This window comes from Gambusia affinis, linkage group LG08, assembly GCF_019740435.1.
Source record: "Gambusia affinis linkage group LG08, SWU_Gaff_1.0, whole genome shotgun sequence".
In the NCBI taxonomy this organism is placed as follows: domain Eukaryota; kingdom Metazoa; phylum Chordata; class Actinopteri; order Cyprinodontiformes; family Poeciliidae; genus Gambusia; species Gambusia affinis.
In genome coordinates, this window is record NC_057875.1 from 23,452,192 (window position 1) to 23,470,843 (window position 18,652).

The window sequence follows — 18,652 nt, forward strand, 5'->3', positions numbered from 1 at the left end:
ATGTGTGTTGGTGTTCTTTCTGATCCTAAATATTTAAAATGTAGGACATAAGACAAGCTGTGTTTGGAGCACAAAAAAGTAAATTAAGAACAGTCACAAAGCAAGAAACTTTCAAATGAAATCAACAATAAAAGAATCTATACTATAGCAATATTTTGATGAGGGATTAAGAGATTAAAAAAGCAGTTATTACCTGAGGTCTTTGCTGCTGGCGTCTCCTCCAGCGGTTTCTGATGGTGTTGTTTGCCCTGGGCTCAAAGGTTCAGAGTCTCTGCTCTCTTCTGCCAGCAGATCCGTCTCTCTGCACTCTTCTATGCGCAGCTCTCCATCTCCATCCCCGGGGCTGCTGCCAGTGTCTGGTTTGTATGTGAAGATGATGGTGGGTTTCTGGGTAGGATCCTCCGGTTTGGCTTCTGTGAACCAGTGCTGGTTTTGGGTAGGTGGCGGTGGAAGAACGTGAATCACGGTTCCGTCTAGTCCAACCAGTTTGCCTTTCTCTTTCTCTGCCTTCTCTCTCTGATCGTCCTCGTCTTTACGCCGCCGAAAAAAGCTCTTGAAGGAGATCCACCTTTTGGGTTTTGAACTCTCGGCTGAAGCCCGCCTCCCTTCCCCGCCGGGGCTCGATTCGCCTTCACCGGGTCGAGCTGGGGAGCTGGAGGCAGAGCTCTTTGTCCAGTTGCCAAAATGTCTCTGAAGTATGTTAGAAGCATGATAAGGGGAGGATGTGGACCTCGGGGGCGGGTAGGGGGCACTAGGCTCTGATCGGGGACTGGTGAGTGGGACAGCAGCAGAGGCACTCTGGGATTTTGACAAAACCTTTGAGGGGTTTTCCTTTTTTGGCTTGGATAGACAGCCATCAGTGGTGGAAAACAGAGACTTGGGTCGTGAAAGAGTCTCCTTCATGGCATCAGGAGGCAGGGCGTACAACTCCTCAGAGATTAAGGTTTTGGTATGTGCTGAGGGAGACTCTGGAGGCGACTGAGGAGGCTGGATAGACGCTACAATCTGTGACAGAACTGCACTGGCCTCCTCTCTGTGACTTACACCTGTCCCAGAAGGTGAAGTTATGCCTTTATCATCATCATCACCACTTATCCTATAAGAGTGTGTAACAGCGTTAGCAGCAGGGCTGGTTTTAACTAGATTTGCAGTAATGACAAGACTGGCAGAAGAAATTGTTGTAGTGGGAGAAAGGGCCCCAGATGCGGAGCTCATTACAGTGCTTGCTACAGTGCTTGAATCTGTAGTGGTTCTAATTTGCAAACTTGGCACTGATTCAAGTGGAAATTTTGTCTCCTCAAATGAAGTCTGCTCTGATGTGCCTCTCCCAGACAGAGTTTTCTCCGTGGACAAGGACTGGACACTCTCGGAGGAACCAATCTCTTCATAGGTATGGCTAGTAACCCTACCGCCTCCCGATTTTGTTTGCGACTGCTCCCCATGAAGACCCAAGAAACTCTTGTACACCGCAAGATTGTCATATGCACTTGGGTTGATAACGATAGGTACCTTGACTGCATTCTTGGCGCTACGGGCATAGGCCGGCTCATCTCGGATGATGATAGGAAAAGGAGGCATGCCAGCGTTATTGAAACTATTAAACTTGATCTCTGATAAATTTGGAGATTTTACAGGTACAGTTCGAGAGGACAACAGGCCTGCGATGGGAGACGTGGGAGCCGACTTGTGACTGCAAAACTGAGGAGTGACAGACTGGCCAGAATTCCCCGGATCCACTCTAGGTATCTTCTGCCGAGGACTCGTGCTTGACGTCCATACTTCTTGGTATCGTATTTGGCCGGTCTTCTTTTGTGACAGAGCGATGGATGAAGGTGATACTGACCTCAAAGGAGAAGATGGGGAAAGAGGAGACACCGGCGAGAGGGGCTGGACTAAAGGAGTGCTACAGAATGATGTGGGACTGGAGGGTTTTGGCAGGTTTTTGGGTCGTGGCGATGAATCCTGTTTCTGTTCATCTTTACTGGCCATCGATGCTGAGACATCTACCACAGTGTAAGGTTTACAAATGAGGGATTTTTCTAAATTAACAACACGATATGGTCTAGCCTGCTCCTCCGTAGGGCTAAAACTTATTGTAACTGGCTGTCCAGGAAGGGCTTGAGGCATTGGCATCCCTTCCCTGCCGTCCTGGTCCTCTAATCTAATTGCTAGCACTGCCTTGTGGGTCTCGGCCACCTTGGGTGTACTTAGAGCCCTTTTGGCAGACTCTTTTGTTGGGGGGGTTGTACATGGTGCAAGTGCCTGGGAAGATATAGGTGAAAGCATGCCATTTTTAAACACACTGCTTCCACTACTGGAAATAGTTTGAGAGTCTTCTTGTAGTGATGACGATGATTCTGGAGAGGTTGTAGACTCTGAATTTGAGAGGAAAGCACTGCTTTGCGTCTCACGAGGTCCAAAGGGAAGAAGGCTTCCATTAGAGGGGTATCCGTTCAAGATCTCATCGTAGCTATCATCATAGTCCACTGCACAGATCCTCTGTAAGGAACGGTTTCGAAGGGGCACCGTATTCCATTTTTTCCCCACTGCAAAGGGCACTGGAGACAAGGTGGCAGCACGAAAATTAGCAAATCGTGGCTGGCCTCGCATACGGATTTCCATGGCTAGTAATTCTTCGTCGCTTTCATCCCAGCTCTCATGCTCCTCATCATCCTTCTCAGTTTCACCCTCCTCATCTTCCTCTTCATCCTCATCATCATCTTCATCGTCACAGGAAAACTCTGGGTAGCAGAAACGTCCACCCTCTGAGCTTATGATCTTGGTACAATCACTAAGCGATACCCGCTTCTGAGCGCCACCTTCGCTGCTGCTGCTTCCTATAGCCAGACAACTGGAAGCTGGAAGGCCTCTTTCTAGGGACCTACGATATGAGCTACTGATTCGCCCCCAAAATAGGTCTTTGGAACCAGAAAGGAGTGGAGGGCTAGAGCCTGGACCCAACCCAGCAATCTCTTTAAGGACATCCGTCAGTCCGCTGTTATTATTTCTGCTGGGTGTCCTTGGGCTGAGTTGTCCATAACCTTCAATTTCCTCACTGTCATCCTCTCCTTCATTGTTATTGTTGCGCCCACCAGGCCTTTTACTGTTCAGTCCATTGCGGTTCCAGGCAGTAAAAGCCGATGTTTTACCTTGTTCTATTACATTTGTTTGCTGCAGCAAGTTGCCATCTGAATCCAGTCCTGCAGATAAGCTGGGCAGCATCATAGTGGGCTTCACAGCAATGGTTGGCTTCTTGGCCACAGGAGGGCGGATGTGTCCTGAACGTACAGGTCGTTGAGAGTTGGCGATTAGATTGGGGTTAGCTCTGGTCCCAGCAGGAAGTGGATTTTGTTGTTGGTTTGATGGCGGTCTCTGCTCAGAGGGGGGCTTCCCCCCACTGCTCTGAGTCAAGCAGTGCAGACTTTTTGGTTTGAAGCAGTTCTTGCACTCGCCTGGCTTCCACACATGCTCGGTGAAGGTGCTGCAAGCTGACATGGCAGCTGGTCCAGTGGGCAGCCTGCTAGGTCAGTGCACAGGAAACCCCTCCATGAAGCCACAGCATACAGGAAAGGACTGGAGAACAACAATGAGGAAAACTGCACCTGAAACACACAAGAGGAAAGAATACAAGCTTTTAGAAATAATTTGTTTCTGAAACATGACTAATTCCCACAGAGAGAAGAAAAAACTTACTTTACCACACAGATAATGAAGTTATGCCTTATGACAGAAACCCCTACAAGCAAAATGTTATGCTACACAATCACAAGATATGAAATAAAGGCCTGTAGAGATAGACAAGTAAAGCATTATGGGAAAGCAGTACCCCGATTCCTCCAGAAGGTGGCAAACTTTCACTTCATATAGCTACTGCCATTTAAAGTGCAGTGATGTGTCTCCCAACCCACCAAATGGCCCAACACCTCTAAAAAGCACAAATGATGACAAACAGCAGATAGCAGATGTTAGTCAGGATTATGAGACAAAGGGCTTCAACTTTGTCATCAAATCAATACCTCAAAGTCAAGTATCATACTAAACACAGCGGTTTGACAAAAATAAAATAAGATTAAGAATAAGATCAAGACTAACTTGCTGGTTATCTAAACCAGATGTGGGATAAAAACATTGTTAAAATACAAATTGATGCAAACAGCACATTTTAAGATTTGCTAAGCAGTTGTTTAGATTTTTGAAAATAGAAATAAATATGAAAACTCAAACGTTTATCCGAACTTGTCTAGACTTGGAAAATGATTGAAGCTCATTTCAGACTTTGCAGGAACCTTGCAAAAAGTAGTGAGGTCATCACATAAGCAGTTAAAGGTACGGTGTTTTATGGTACGCCAAATAACAAATAGTTTTTTCAAAATCTATACATCAGCTTCTGACACCAGCTAAATTATGAAGAAATTAGCAACCTAACGTTAAAGGGATAGTTCAAGTTGTGCTTTGTTTTTTGGGGAGGTTTTTGTGGGTTTCGGTTAAGACCTGACCTTTTAAATGTTATTTTTCATTAAATCCTAATGAAACTGTGACTCATTGCTAAGAGATGTGTGAACCAGTCATGAAGTCATGTATGTCAGATCCTGTGTAGATGGACTTCAACATGAGAACACCCCACCCAGCGCCAGACACAATACAGCAGGAACTCCTGAACAAAACTTTGCTGACTGACTGCTAAAGGGTGGAAGAGGATTTATCCTGTTGAAGCACACGTTGTGCATCCTCCCAGGAAAACGGAGGCCATCACTCCAACAAAATCACAGGAGAGACCCATCAAGCAAGTGACAATGTCTTTCCAAAAGTATAACAACATTTTTCGGATTCAGACTGGAGAAACTCATGTAATAACCCGAAGCACAAAACCCTACTGAGGGACGTGGCAACTCTTTTTATCACCTTCAAGTTCCTAGCTACTTTCCCCCCATCCCCATCTGTTCAGAGTTAATTCAACACTGCAACCACAAGGAAGCAAAATCTGCTTGTAATCTCATTTCTTACTGTGCCTAAGATAAATATCAGTGCCACATGCTAACTGGGAAGCCAGGAGGTAATGAAATCTGGTGTGACATGTAGGTGTTGGGTGCTTATCGCAATAGGGGTGAAATTTATACAACACAACAAATCAAAGTAGAAGTCTCTATAAAATAAGCAATAGTTCTTTCTGTATAATTATTTTTGCTTCAGTATGAGAGCATTTCTTTCACAGCTAATGTTTTTGCAGAATAGCCAAACTGTGACCCATTTTTGGCTTATTATGCAATGTATGTTATGTAAGGCAATGGAAATGTGATGAATTAGAACTAATTTGTTTCTGAAGAAGTTTTAAATTGTAACTGTATTATACAATCTTTGGCCTTCTTATTAGCTACAGCATGGGCTGGTTACCGGTATCAAGATATACTGAGATAAAAAGTCAGGATTTCAAAGCTAAACCTGAAACTGCTGCAGCACAAATTACTCATGAAGTTGTTGCTAGGCAACCAAAGAGTGAACAAGATAGTTGATGCCACGCACCTTGCTCAGCTGGCCATGAGAGGTTAAACAGCTAAAGCAGTTCTTTTGCCTACATCTCCCAGAATGCTATGCGGTTCTGGATCGGAGTTCAGTGGATATTCTATCAGATTATGCATTAATGTGTCTATCCTGTTATATAATGTTAATAACTTATTGCTTAGCCCTGGCCTAATGTGAAGTAAATATGGAAAATTTGTTGTTTTTTTTAACTCCTTTATCTCTAAGGAATGTATCTTGTCAATTTTTTAGTTTCATATATGTTGTAAAACCAACACCAGCTGCCTAGTAGTAAATACGTTTTGAGGATGTTTGGCTAAAAGTTTTTTATTAATCTCCATTTCAAGCGACATGAAGGTTGCACACGTGATATGTGGATAGACGAGGAAATCTCGTGAATTTGAAGACAACTGTCATCACTGCAACGCATCACATGTAGAGGACACACTATGGAGTTTCAAAGCAGAACAGAGATACATGGTTTCATCTTAAATATTCACACAAATCCTGAGAGTTCACTGGAGCTAAGTGTGGCTTTCTCTCTTAGATTAAATTACTGTATAAACAACAAACTAGCCACAGAGTTGATGAACCCAACACTACCCCCCTTACGAAACCTCCCCCCGCCCACGAAGACAGTAAAACAAAATGGGGCGTTCAATGAGCCTTTTACTGTTTTGGTCTCATTGCCTGTGACTGCCTTGAATGCTGCAGAGTGAGCTGCAGCATTCAGCTCACTCTGCAGTGAGCTGAATGCTCACTGCAGAGTGAGCATTCACTCACTCTGCAGTGAGTGAGTGAATGCTCACTCACTCACAATCACATGTTAGAGAAAAACATGTGATTTTTTAGCATCAAATAGAATGCTATTTGATGCTAGCATCAAATAGCATTCTATTTGATGCTAGCAGAGTGAGCTGCTCATATGGGATTCAACGTAGGAAAACACTCTGTGGCCATCTGCTCCAGATCTGATTGCAGCAAACAGTGTCTGGTTTAGCTGCAGAGGAGATAACACACAACACCTGCTGCTCTGTGCCGCCGCCACCCCCCGAAACATAGGCTTCATGGGCCAACCATGTCACCCCCAAATTTGTACTGCTTCTGAAAGCAATTGGTGAGTTAAAACTTTATTTGCAGAAAGCTAAAAGGATCATAAGACGTGGAATCCAGAGTGGGACTTTTTGAATATGAAGAAATAGTGTGATATATGCAGCAAACGGACACCTGATATTCAAAGAGGAGTTTAGTATTGCGATTTTCAGAAGTATTTAATGAGGAATCTCAAACATTTGTACATTTCAGATCAATCAGAATTTCTAAGAACTTCCATGGCACTCTGTTTCTCTGCAGTGGAAATAGTACAACACAGAGGTCCAGCCACTAACCAGGTGAGGACCCACATGTATCTAGTCACAAACTACAAAGAGCAGCATTCTAAGGCAAGGTAAAATGTCTCTAGAAAACTGAAACATCATAGTGCCATTTTGGCTTCACCAAGTCTTCGTGACATCTATTTGATGCTATTCACGAGCCAAAGGGTTGGTTGAGAGGCAAGGTACTTTTCTATCCTACATAAGGTGTGGACTTTGCTAACCTCTACTGGAACGTTCACTGCAAACACTCCAGTGTGATGTAGCGTAAAACAAAGAATGACTAATCGGAAAATTACTTTATGCCCTTAGTATAAAGGGCATAACAAACCAGAACAAACCAGTCCCTTGTTCTATGCATCATTTGGTACAGATGGTGTGAACCTTCAGCTACTGAAAAACAATTACTTCCTGGAGGCGTGGCCTGTTTACATTTTACCTAACATCTTATGTTTGGCCGTGACACATGAAATGTGCCAGTTCAATGCTATGAAGCTTACTGGACAGCTTCGTTCACTTCCTCTGCTGCCATTGATAAAACTACAGGCAGACTACGATTCTAAAACAGCACGGAAAATCAATGTCATAGTTTAGATTGTCTTCTGTTCGCTGATTTGTCTACAAAATGTCTGGTGGAAATTCAACCAGAAAAATCCAAGTCAATAGGAGAAAGTCCAGATGGAGTACTGAAAAGAAATGAAAATTTGTTACCTAGCCTGTGCTGTCCATCGGCAAATTGCCAAAAGACGAATCCAACTTTCTAATCCAATTTTAGAAAAGTACAATTTTTCTAAATGATTTAGAGATTATAAAAGATTTATTTATTTTCAAGATTCCTCTTTTATAGGTAACAAATCTGTCCACTACAATATGCCCACCTTAAATATTCTACTTCATCAGTGTACCACAAATTAATTTATCCATTAATTAATCTACTCCAATACTTACTTTTGTCACATCCATTTATAACACCGAGATGACTATCGAGTTATGTTTTGAATGATTGCACTAAAGGAATCTACTTGAAGCCACTATTTACGTCCCAACACCAAGATCATATTTTCATCTGTTCCATTCAGCTTTTTTTTTTTTTCTTTACACTCGAGGCCTTTTCTCATCATTTCCCCTCCATCAGTTATAGCTCAGTGAACTGACATGCCAGAAAAATGCTCATCTTAAAGGAGATAAAGCACCAGGGAGTTGTCTGAGAATGATTGCAAAGATGTCACAACGAGTTTAGCAACCCCTATGTTTTAGCCACAGTGGCGCCACCCAAAGCTCGTCGACTCTGCACCAGTTTCCAGCGGGTCAAATTGATTCTGACTCGGAAAGAAGTGCCGTCTGCTCGGCTGGTGATGTGGGGTAGAGAGAGAAGGGGATTGGAAAACAGTGCTTGAGGCAGGAATGTTATTTCGTAGGACTACATTGGAGGACACATTCTATCCAGCGGAGTCTAAATGATGTTTTTGGACACAACAGTTGGTGGGTGCATCGACTGCCACACTGAGATGAGTACAACACCTCTGAAGACCCAACAGGCTCGAGTTAAAATCAATACCAAAAACACAGAGCAGTACAGGAACTTTTCTGTATCCCCAAGAAGACACATAATTAGTAAATAACGCCAACCAGAGGTGGGTAAAGTACCAAAACATTACAGTCATGTAAGAGTAGCACTGCTTCCAGGGTTTTCCTGAGTTTATTATAAGCCTGGCGGGCCACCAGGCTTTACTTACACTATGTTACTATGTTTGTCTTTTTTAAGACTTTGTAGTTGGTGTTTAGATATTGTTAGTAATGTCTTCCATTAACACATAATTATCTAGTCTTATTTTCAGTCAATTTTAAATATTTTTTAACTCAAAAATGCAATAGGCTGCTGGATGACTTTCCTAGCACCCCTACCACCTGAGAGAAGATGTAAGTTGTTACTACCCAACTCTGGAGCCAACAGTGTAATTTAACCTGCGCATAAATCCAGCTGTTCTGTCAAGGTCATCAGAGGTTTGTTAGAGAACATTAGAGAACAAACAGCATCATAAAGACCAAAGAACACATTGAAGTTTGTGACTGTAAATGTATAATGTGGTTTCTGGTATAAAGATTCTTGTACAAGGCGCCATAAAACATGAAAGATGAGAGAAGTGGTTAACCCCACCCCAAAAAAAAAAAAAACAATAACCGCAATGAAAACAGAGATAATGATGCTGAGAAATAACTAAGCGATGCATCAAAACAGCAGAACCCTGTTGAAATTTCGCATCAGGTTTTTTACACAATCAGCCCTCCGCAGAGACGCAACGTCTTCCTCCTCAGAAATGAGCTCGGTATGGGAGCTTGTTCGGAACAAACAAGTTTATTGAGGGAGAGTGGGAGCTCTCCGAGCCTGCTTCATAATAGGAGAGTAAGTGAAGCTGAAACCCACAGTCATGAGCAGATGGGTTATGGGATTTTCTACTGCTGATTGGAAAGAGGGCTTCCATGATGAGGAAGAGCGGCACACGCTGCGTTACGGTTAGTGATACTACTAATAACCTGAAGGTCACTTTTTATCAGCTCTAACTGTAGTGTGCATCGACTGCTTTACTGATAAAAAATATATTGTTTACTATATTCCCCCATATTTGAAAATGTTAGATAGTGAAGACAGGCCAGTTAAAATACTACATTTGCAGTTTAAGAAACACAAATAAAGGAAAAAGAAAACTGTATGTATTTTGATGAAAATGAAGAATCAATTTTTAATCCAAACACTTTGGTGTTCACACTCTTGGGCAATTTGACATGTAAAATGAGATGTTTTAAAGCAAAATCGGCAGAATGCTAAAGAATCAGCCCACATTCACACAGCAGGCATTGTGCAACTTCCATATGTGGAACTAAATCCAATAGTATTCACACCGTCATATTGTATTTCAGAGATGATTCTGCACCAGAAAAAGCCAGAACATGTATATCTGGATGTAAGCAAGCAGTACCGACAGCTTCTTCTTCTCATTATGATTTTGTGACAATACTTTTGGCTTCCATTGCTCGACAACTTTAAGATCAACCTTAAAGTTGTGTCGGCATCCAACATGACTTCCACAAACAAATGCACTTAAAATCCTCTAGGATCCTTTTCTGTTCGCTGTTGGGTTTTTTTTTACAAGAAGAATATCAAAACTTTAAAACGCAATGATGGATCCATCTCTACATCTCTGTGCTGCTAACAGTTTGGATCTCTACCTGGTGTGGTGGAACCATTTTACTCAATTAACAGCTACTCTTGAAAAAAGAAAAAAAAAGAATCATGATTCAAGTTTCAGTGTGTGAATGTGACTGTGTGACCCCAGAGGTGGGTGGCATATCCCAACAAGCTTTTATTTCCACAACTAAAGCCCACTTCACGGCTGAATCGTTTCACACAATATGGAGTTTCAACCTAATTTCAGCTCAGCCACTTCACTGAGGGGCCGCATGTCACTCCAGCCTCGAGGAGCTCTCTCCCACAACCCTCATTAGCTGCTCAATTAAACATGTTATGAGTTGTAATCACTTTACAGCTGAATATGGACGAGGATTCATAACTCTGTATAATAAAAACAAAATCTTCTGAAAATTGTGCTTTTCTCATGTTGTTAAACTTAGACTTATTTATAAAATATAACAAAACAGGAGTCTTTAGGTTGCTGGACAGAAAAATAAAAGATGAAAAGAACAAAACTCTTAATTCTCCCTTGAACAGAGATATTCATACCATCTGTGGTTGATAATGAAGGAATGATAACACTTCCCTCCATGAAGTGCAACAGCTCTTGAGATCAACCTTGCTTACTGCCATCATGGGATTTTTTCCCCCCCCATCATGTAAGTTTTTGTGCGTCATCTCACCTTTGCAGCACATGAGTAATTTCTGAACGCTGCTTCATCGTGCAGCATGGCTGAATAAATGCTGTTAATGAGAGTTAAGTTTAACAAGTTACAAGTTAACAAGTGTTAAGCTGCTTGTCGAGTGTCTATATTTCAAATCAGAACCATGTAAAGTAAATTTTGCATCCCTCATCTGACCCTGTTTTGACCGTTTCTTTTCCCCATCCTCGTATGGCCCCCCCATATTTGTTTTTGTATCAACTCTGTTTATGGGTTTGCTATTGATCAGCGTATCAATGAATTTGAGTGTTTGAGTGCAAATGGATGGAAGTGTCTGTAGTGAAAATCGATTTGAGTGGTCTGGATGACTGGAAATAGTAATAATGATGTAAATGTAGCCAATTTACCAAATACAGACGTTTCTGAAACATCAATACTGACCGTTTTAAATTGATTACACTATTGACTGACTATGCCACCTCCAGTTATTTTACTTTATTAACTGGAAAAATAAAGTAAAAAGTATAAACCATGGTAATTATCAGAGTAAATTACTGTAATACTAAATGTACTGTATAAACACTTAAGCAAGGATTGTACAATGACTCACTGAATTGACTTTTTACCAAAAACGGATCAAAAATCACGACGTGCCGAAGCCATCTTGAAGCTTGTTGTGTTGACAGACAGTAATGAGTAATGTGACAACTAAATCGCTCCATTACAGGCTCAACTCAGAGGATTCAGTGACAGATGTACCTTAAACACAACTAATACAAATCCTCAAAGACTTTGTTACTGTCAAAACAAAGACTCATAACAGAGGGGTTCAGTTATCACCTGTTGCCAGGTTAAAGCCTCTTTTTCTCCAGTTTGACTTCTGTATAATCACAGAATAACAAAATTGTGGAGTAGGAATTTTTCTAAGAGAACCTTCGAAAACAGTAAGCGGCAATAATGTCCCAAAGGAAACACTAAATTTATTTGTTTTAATCAAGTCAGTCTATAGAGTTTTTTATAAGTCATGCAAGAAGGTAAGTTACTCAACCAGCAGGCATGACTTAAACAATTATATGGTGTAATGTGATCATTTCAGGCATTCATGAGTCAAACACTAAGAGAGAGACAGTATAAAACCTTGGATAAAATGAGGAAAAATGGAGAGCAAATAGAGGGAGGGGGTGAAAAAGGTGGGGGTGAAATGAGAAAGCAACAGCATTCTTCTGTGGTATTTGGTATTGTGTAAGCTCTGGGAGAGTGCTTGCAGCCTGGCCTGGGAAAGAGCCAGCGGACGTCTCCTGGGAAGGCAACCCGCTAACCTCCAGAAAAACACCAGCAGAGTGGCAAGGCAGACCGAGCCAGATGCGTAGGAGTCACAGTACACACAAAGAACACACAGGGCGAACGAACAAGACACACACAGACACACACACACACCCACACACACACCAAGCAAAAGAAATGCAACTGAGATTCATCATGTAATATTTGCTCTGAAAGCAGGAATATGGGTTTGTGGAAAGTTTGTGTAGCAGCAGGGAGATACATGTATACGATATTATCTATAAAGGTGATTATCTACTTCAACTGCATTCTCATGATAAACCAGGTTGTAGATCAGATCAGATCCTCTTCAGTACAGCAGAGTGTTCATGTTGCAGGAAGTAAAACCCATAAAGGAGAATTTACATTCCAGAAACATGGCTATAAATCAATGTTTCAGGTGACAATTACTCCAGAACAGACGTTCCTTGAGCAGGTTATGTTAAGATGGGTCTATGAGCTATACAAAATATGTTCATTATATTTTTTTCGCAAAATTATTCTTAGATAATAAGATTTCAGATAAGCTGCTGCTGGCCACACCTCCAAACTCAATGTGTACATGCGCATGTAAAAAAAAAAAAAAAAGAGTCTGCAAACAGATGTGCAAGGAAACATCCACACATCTTTGAAAAGCAGAAGTGGAGCCCCCTGCACAACCAACCAGAATTCAGCAAGTGGTTTCTGGGTGGTAAAGTCAAGAACAAAACACTTATCTTTTCCAGCAGCGCAAACAGCAGCAAAACCAGCTGAAAAAACAAACATAAGTCATGGGCTGGACTTCGCTGCCAGCAGGGCAATGCCTTTACCACGTTAAAAAAAACATTAAGGCGGCTTTTCTTAATCTGTTTTTAGAAGCAGTAGAAACCCAAATAGATAAAAACATGCCAAATGTGAATTTTGTGTTTTTGGTTCCCTTTAAGTTCAGATCTGTCCTACCTTTATGATACAAACTGTCAGTAGGGGGCGATATGGGGTGTTGAACATTAAAGACAAAATAAATAAATAAATTATCAAACTTGACTATAAATGAGCCAAAAAAGGGAATGACTTTGCGTGGCGGCTTTTTACTGTGTGTTCTTGAATGATTTTTTTTATAACTTCAAATATGGGTCATGTTTACTCTCTAAGCCCAGGAACAGCTGATTCAGTTCAGGCAGTCAGTCATGTGAGTCATGAGCTCAGTGTGTCAGAAGTGATTTGTTTCCAAACATCCACAAGCTAGCATGTATAGTTTCCCGTTCACATTAACGGCCAAAAGACTCCTCTGTATTTTTAGAACGCCTCCAGAGCAGAACAATATTTTCTGGGTGCTGTGTGTAAATCATAAAGGTGAGACGTGCAGTGCAATATTTCACATGCTCCAAGCAGAGAGCAAATTTAGACTTATTGCAGGCAATTCCCACAAAGATGTAATGATAAATCTCTCACACAAGATATAAAACTTTAGTAATATTTTCTGGGGGGGGAAACAAGTTTTTTTTTTGTCTCCAATAGTTTTTTTATAGATTCATTAAAACAGACCTTAAATGACCAGTTTTTATTCTTGATCTTAAGCTTCTTTTAGCCTTAAAAAACCCCCAATAGTTTCATAGATTTGAATCCATGTTTTGATCTTTAGTGGAGAATTATCCAGTCCAGGTTCCACCAATCGATGTAAATGTAGTCCAGATTATAGAGTTCTTACATATTTTCATTACAATATTTCACACTTTCCCCAGACTAAAATGTCTATATTTCTTTAATGCAGTTTTTAAAACATTAAGTAAAAATATATCAACTTGAAATCTCTTTGAAAACAAGTCCTTTGTAGCTTCTAACGAGAATTAAAGAACAGCTTAGTTTATAGTCAATTTTTGGGCCATTTCACTGCTTTGTAGCATCTGGACTAACTTTGTCCAGGTTTATTTCAAATTTTATAAATACCAGACTGGTCATGTAAGGAATGAAGAACACTAAATGCAGACCTGAATTAAATGACAACTTGGAATTTTTTTTTTTTACTTTTACTTAAAAGTAAAAGAAAATATTAGTTTTATTTTTATTAGTTTGGTATTTCAAAAACCACAACTGTTTATCTAGAGAGCAAACGGGTGGAGAAATGTCTCTTTGTATTTTTGAATAAGTGTATGAAGTCAGAAACCAAAACGACGACTGATAAAATGTTAACTGAAAGCATAATGCAGCAACATGAAGCGTGTTAATTTAACAGAAATAAAACTGGTTCAATGTGAACATCTTTGAAGATGAAATTAAGTCTTTTAGAGTTCAATTTTTTTCCCACAGTTGTTCAGGCTTGAGGAAAAGAAAAAAAAAAACCCTCCATACTTTTTTCATCTTTTCCCAATTTCAAGTGTTTTGAGAACCTGGGAAACTCAAGAACCAGTTCCTTTTTGATTTTAAATTAATAGTCTCAATAGTTATATTAGGCTTATTGCACTAGACAAATTCAGGCTGATGCAGGAACTGAAGACTATTTTGAAAAACAAACTTGAATTTTTAATGCCAAGAATTCCTGCTACACTCCTAGGAAACATCCGGCAGATGGCTGATGCATTAATATGAGCCAGTTATACTGTTGCATGTTAAAAATTAATGCATGTATCGATTGGGATAAAATAAAAACAAAATTCAAAAATATATACACTAACTCAGCAGTTCCCACTCATTTTCCTGAGAGCTGTGACCACATCTTAGGAAAACTTGCATACACATGCATGCATTAATTTTTCACCCTTCTTAATCTTTTAATTCCTCTATCCAGGGATCAGATGTGAGGATATAGCAGCTGCTAGAGGTGTGTTTTTGCTGTGGTAACATGCTGAATTCTTCTACATTCATGTACAGAACGTAGTAAAAGATGCAAGAATGGCCTGAAATGCATGACCATCAGATTCTCCTATGGTCATCTATAAAAACACCCTTATTCTTTCTCTTTCATTTAAAAAAAATTTCTCTCATTGACAGCCTGGAAGTCAAGAGAATTTATTATGGGATTTTTTTTTCTTCTTTAATTAATAAAATATTAAATCAATAAACTATTTTTCAAAGTAATCATATTCATTTGACCAGGTCCCTTGAGGAAATAGTGATTTATCTTGGTGACATACATCACTTTAACACAAAATGTGGTTGAAGTGGTTGTTAAAATAGTAATATTTACTTTTTTTTAAACCATTCTTATTCCATAAATACACTTGAAAACTGACAGCTATGTGTAAAAGCAGTATTTTTTACATATAATGTTTTTTCTAGAGTTCTGATTAACATTTACTGTCTTTTTGGAATAACCAACCAAACAACCAACTCAAATTTAAGACCTTTTAAGACCACTACGAATGAGATTTAAGACCTGTGTCTCCACAGAAATGTACAAACTTTCTCCATCTATCTGCGATAAATTTGCACTTACCTATGATAGACCCCCAAAAAGCTAGCTAGACAGCGAGCTAGAAGGGGTACATCAGCAGCTAGTTAGCAGTAGCCTCAACTATCTCAGTCAGAATGCAAGGAATATGAGAGCAACTCAAACTTTTGCCTGACTGTAAAGTCCCACAAGAAAAACAAAAATACATGGAATATATGAGGTTAAATAGTCCTTGACTAAATGTAAGACCTGGGAATAACACATTGAATTCATAGTTAATTTTTAAATGAATTTAATACATTTTAAGGTCTAAGTTTTAGATACATGAATTTAAGACTTTTTAAGGATGCAGGACATCCTGTTCCCCAAATTATTTTCAAACAAATGCAGCTCTAGCTGGTGTATTGTAAAAGAGTTTAAATTTTCTCCAACATATATCTTTTCCAGAAAAAAAAACCCATAAACAACAGAACAACAAATTTACAGTATTTTTGACTTTAACACAAACACAGCTTCGCATATTCAATAACACTCTGCACACTGCAGTGTAAAAATGACACAGATTAGCCCGGGGCTGCAGGGTAGTGGCTATGGAAAGCTCATGACGGCTTTCTCACTACCGACTCTCTTCCTGTCCTCCACACTGTAGTAAAAAGAGCCGTGCTGTCCATCAGGGAAAATGAACGGTAGAAGAGCAGAACTGGATCTTTTCAGACTGCCAGTGGGGATGCAGTGAATAGCAATCAGATGGGATCACAGCAAATTCCTACGGCTTCAAGGCCATAAAGTCCCACTGATACACTTGTTATAAATGACTACAGCATTGCTTTCAATACTGCAAAACTTGCATTCATGAGTTTTTCTTTTCCCCCCGATATCTGTTGTCTTAGACATGTTTATACCGTTTCTGTTATCATAATGGGTTGGCATCAGGTCTGTTAGTTGTTTAAGATCCCAACAGAAAATCTATAAACTTAATAAAATATCACGTAGCTCTAGTTCAAAGTGGTACTCTATATTTTAAATGTATTTTAAAACACTAATGGATAAAGATGCATCCCAGTAAACTTCAATCTCAATTTAAAGTTCATTCAGGAGAATAATCTTATTTAAAAATTAAAATTCACTTGGATTCAGTTTGCACAAAAGTGTTCATTTCAAAAAGTGGATTTCATTTAAAGAAAATTTTTAAAAAATCGATCTCAAATTGAACAAAAGATGAAGACCAAAACCAACAAATAAACTATTTTTAGAGTAACGTTATGTTCTAGCCATGTTATGGACACCAGAGATATGAGGAACACTGCTCAGTCGACGTTTGTCCAGAAGACAGGATGTACACCAAACTTCATTGCTAAAGAAGCTGGATGTTTATGAAGGCAAATAAACTGGAGTGGAGGAAAATTTAAGGTTAAAACGAAAAAGGTTCACAAGTGATGACAAGCTTTATGGAAATACCAATTTAATTTTTTAGCAGGACTTGGGACCTGACTGCACTGACAAAACTACAGACATCTGCTTCAATGCTCAGGGTATCAAAGTATTTCATTAGCAAAAACTAAATCCCATAAATTCTCTATAGCAGCTTATAGAGATACGGTGGCCCAGAAGGGTCAGAAAAACGCAAAAGCTACAACTCAACAACACAATCCACAATGGAAGTTGTGTTAAAGTGGGATAAAGGAATTCCATTTTAGCATAATTTCAGTTTTAGCATAACTTTTGCTTTAGCACAAATTTGGTGTTAGCATAAATACTGTTTTAGAATAAATTCCATTTTATCACGTGTTAGCATAACTTCCAACGCGGCTTTTTGCTGTTATGGCTTTTGATGTTGTGTTGACCCTTCTTGGTCACCATAAAAGAAAGACAAGAGATACTAAATGCAACGATGAAGATGAGCCGACGGTCACTATCCAAGTCACCAGGATTTCTTTTTGGCGTTCATCAAATGAACAGAATCAGTGCTTGAAACATGAATATATATACATGTGTGTGTGTGTGTGTGTGTGTGTGTGTGTGTGTGAGCTAAATTGGATTACTGAGATTTAATAACTCTTCTAATTTACAGAGATCTATCTGTACAGAGAAACAGAATAAACCCATCAAATGCATGCAAGAAATTAAAACATTAAAGACGATTTTGTTCACACTTGGTCTAACTGGAGAACATTTATTATGCCGTATATGTGGAATATTCAGGAAGCTACAGGAAACATGAGCTCTGACTGAAATGAAGCTGGAGAAGCTTGTCCTACTTTCTCCAAAGAACAAACGGCTCTTTCTGCAACAGCTCTCAACTCTGGGAGAAAATAGAACAAGGGAACAGATTTGATAACAGTTCCCAATTACCACCACCAAAAAGAAACTGTTTCTGTGAGTGAAGAATGTCTCTCTGCCTTCTCATTATGATTTTGGACAGCATTAGCCTGGTAGTGATGGTGGGACAGGCCCTTTTTTTTCCACTAATGATTTAAGTAGGACTTTGTTTCCAAGCCCTGCTAAGTGTTCTCTGGAGATTGGTGGTTCTGATCCGAAAATCTGGCTTGAGTTTGGAACGTTTTCACAGCAGCCTTTATGAACTCATTTTCAAACTTGACAGACTTTGTCGGAGGAGGGAAAAACAAAATCCATATGTTTTTACACAGACTCTGTTTCACGTCACGGATTATCTAGAAAAAAAAAATAATATATAAATAAATAAATCACAGCTGTTGAGGCATTTCAAATGAAAACTGGGAATCCAGGAGGATTTTATTAATTGCAGAAATAAGACGTTCTATTATGCGAATGTGGAAACGTGGAGCCCGCAGGCTCCTCAAGCACCAAGAGGTGCAAACAACAACACTGCTGTTCTGAAAAACAACGCAGAAAGTAACTGATACCGAAGATGGCTGAAGAGATGGGGAATTTCAACATTATCCTGCACCGTTCTCCCTTCCAGGTAAAACACAGAAAAGGATTTATGTGTCATAAGCACTAGGGAGTTCTACCTTAGATTAGTGGGCCTGTGTTAAATCAAAAATGTTTATGTCTCATCCAAAAGATTTAAATAGATAAATGTACACATTGATTTATAGAGTGTTATAGTTATAGTTATAGTTATATAGTTCACTCTCTGACCTCAGATAAGCAGCACTAAAGTTTCTACTACATTATATGCTATGTTTATTCTACTTTAGTCTATTTATCAGCGTAAATATAGTAAAAAAAAAAAAAA

The 18,652-nt window shown here is 39.7% G+C and overlaps 1 protein-coding gene across 3 annotated transcripts in view; it reads right to left on the reverse strand.

Annotated features, from left to right (window-relative positions):
- Positions 1–18,652, reverse strand: part of peak1 (pseudopodium-enriched atypical kinase 1) — an 85,735-nt gene that overhangs the window by 19,051 nt on the left and 48,032 nt on the right. For all 3 annotated transcript variants that reach the window (XM_044125397.1, XM_044125398.1, XM_044125399.1), the window contains one exon: positions 194–3,602. In XM_044125397.1, coding sequence (XP_043981332.1) covers positions 194–3,495 — 3,302 coding nt within the window. In that variant the 5' untranslated portion in view covers positions 3,496–3,602. The remainder of the gene's footprint in view (positions 1–193; positions 3,603–18,652) is intronic.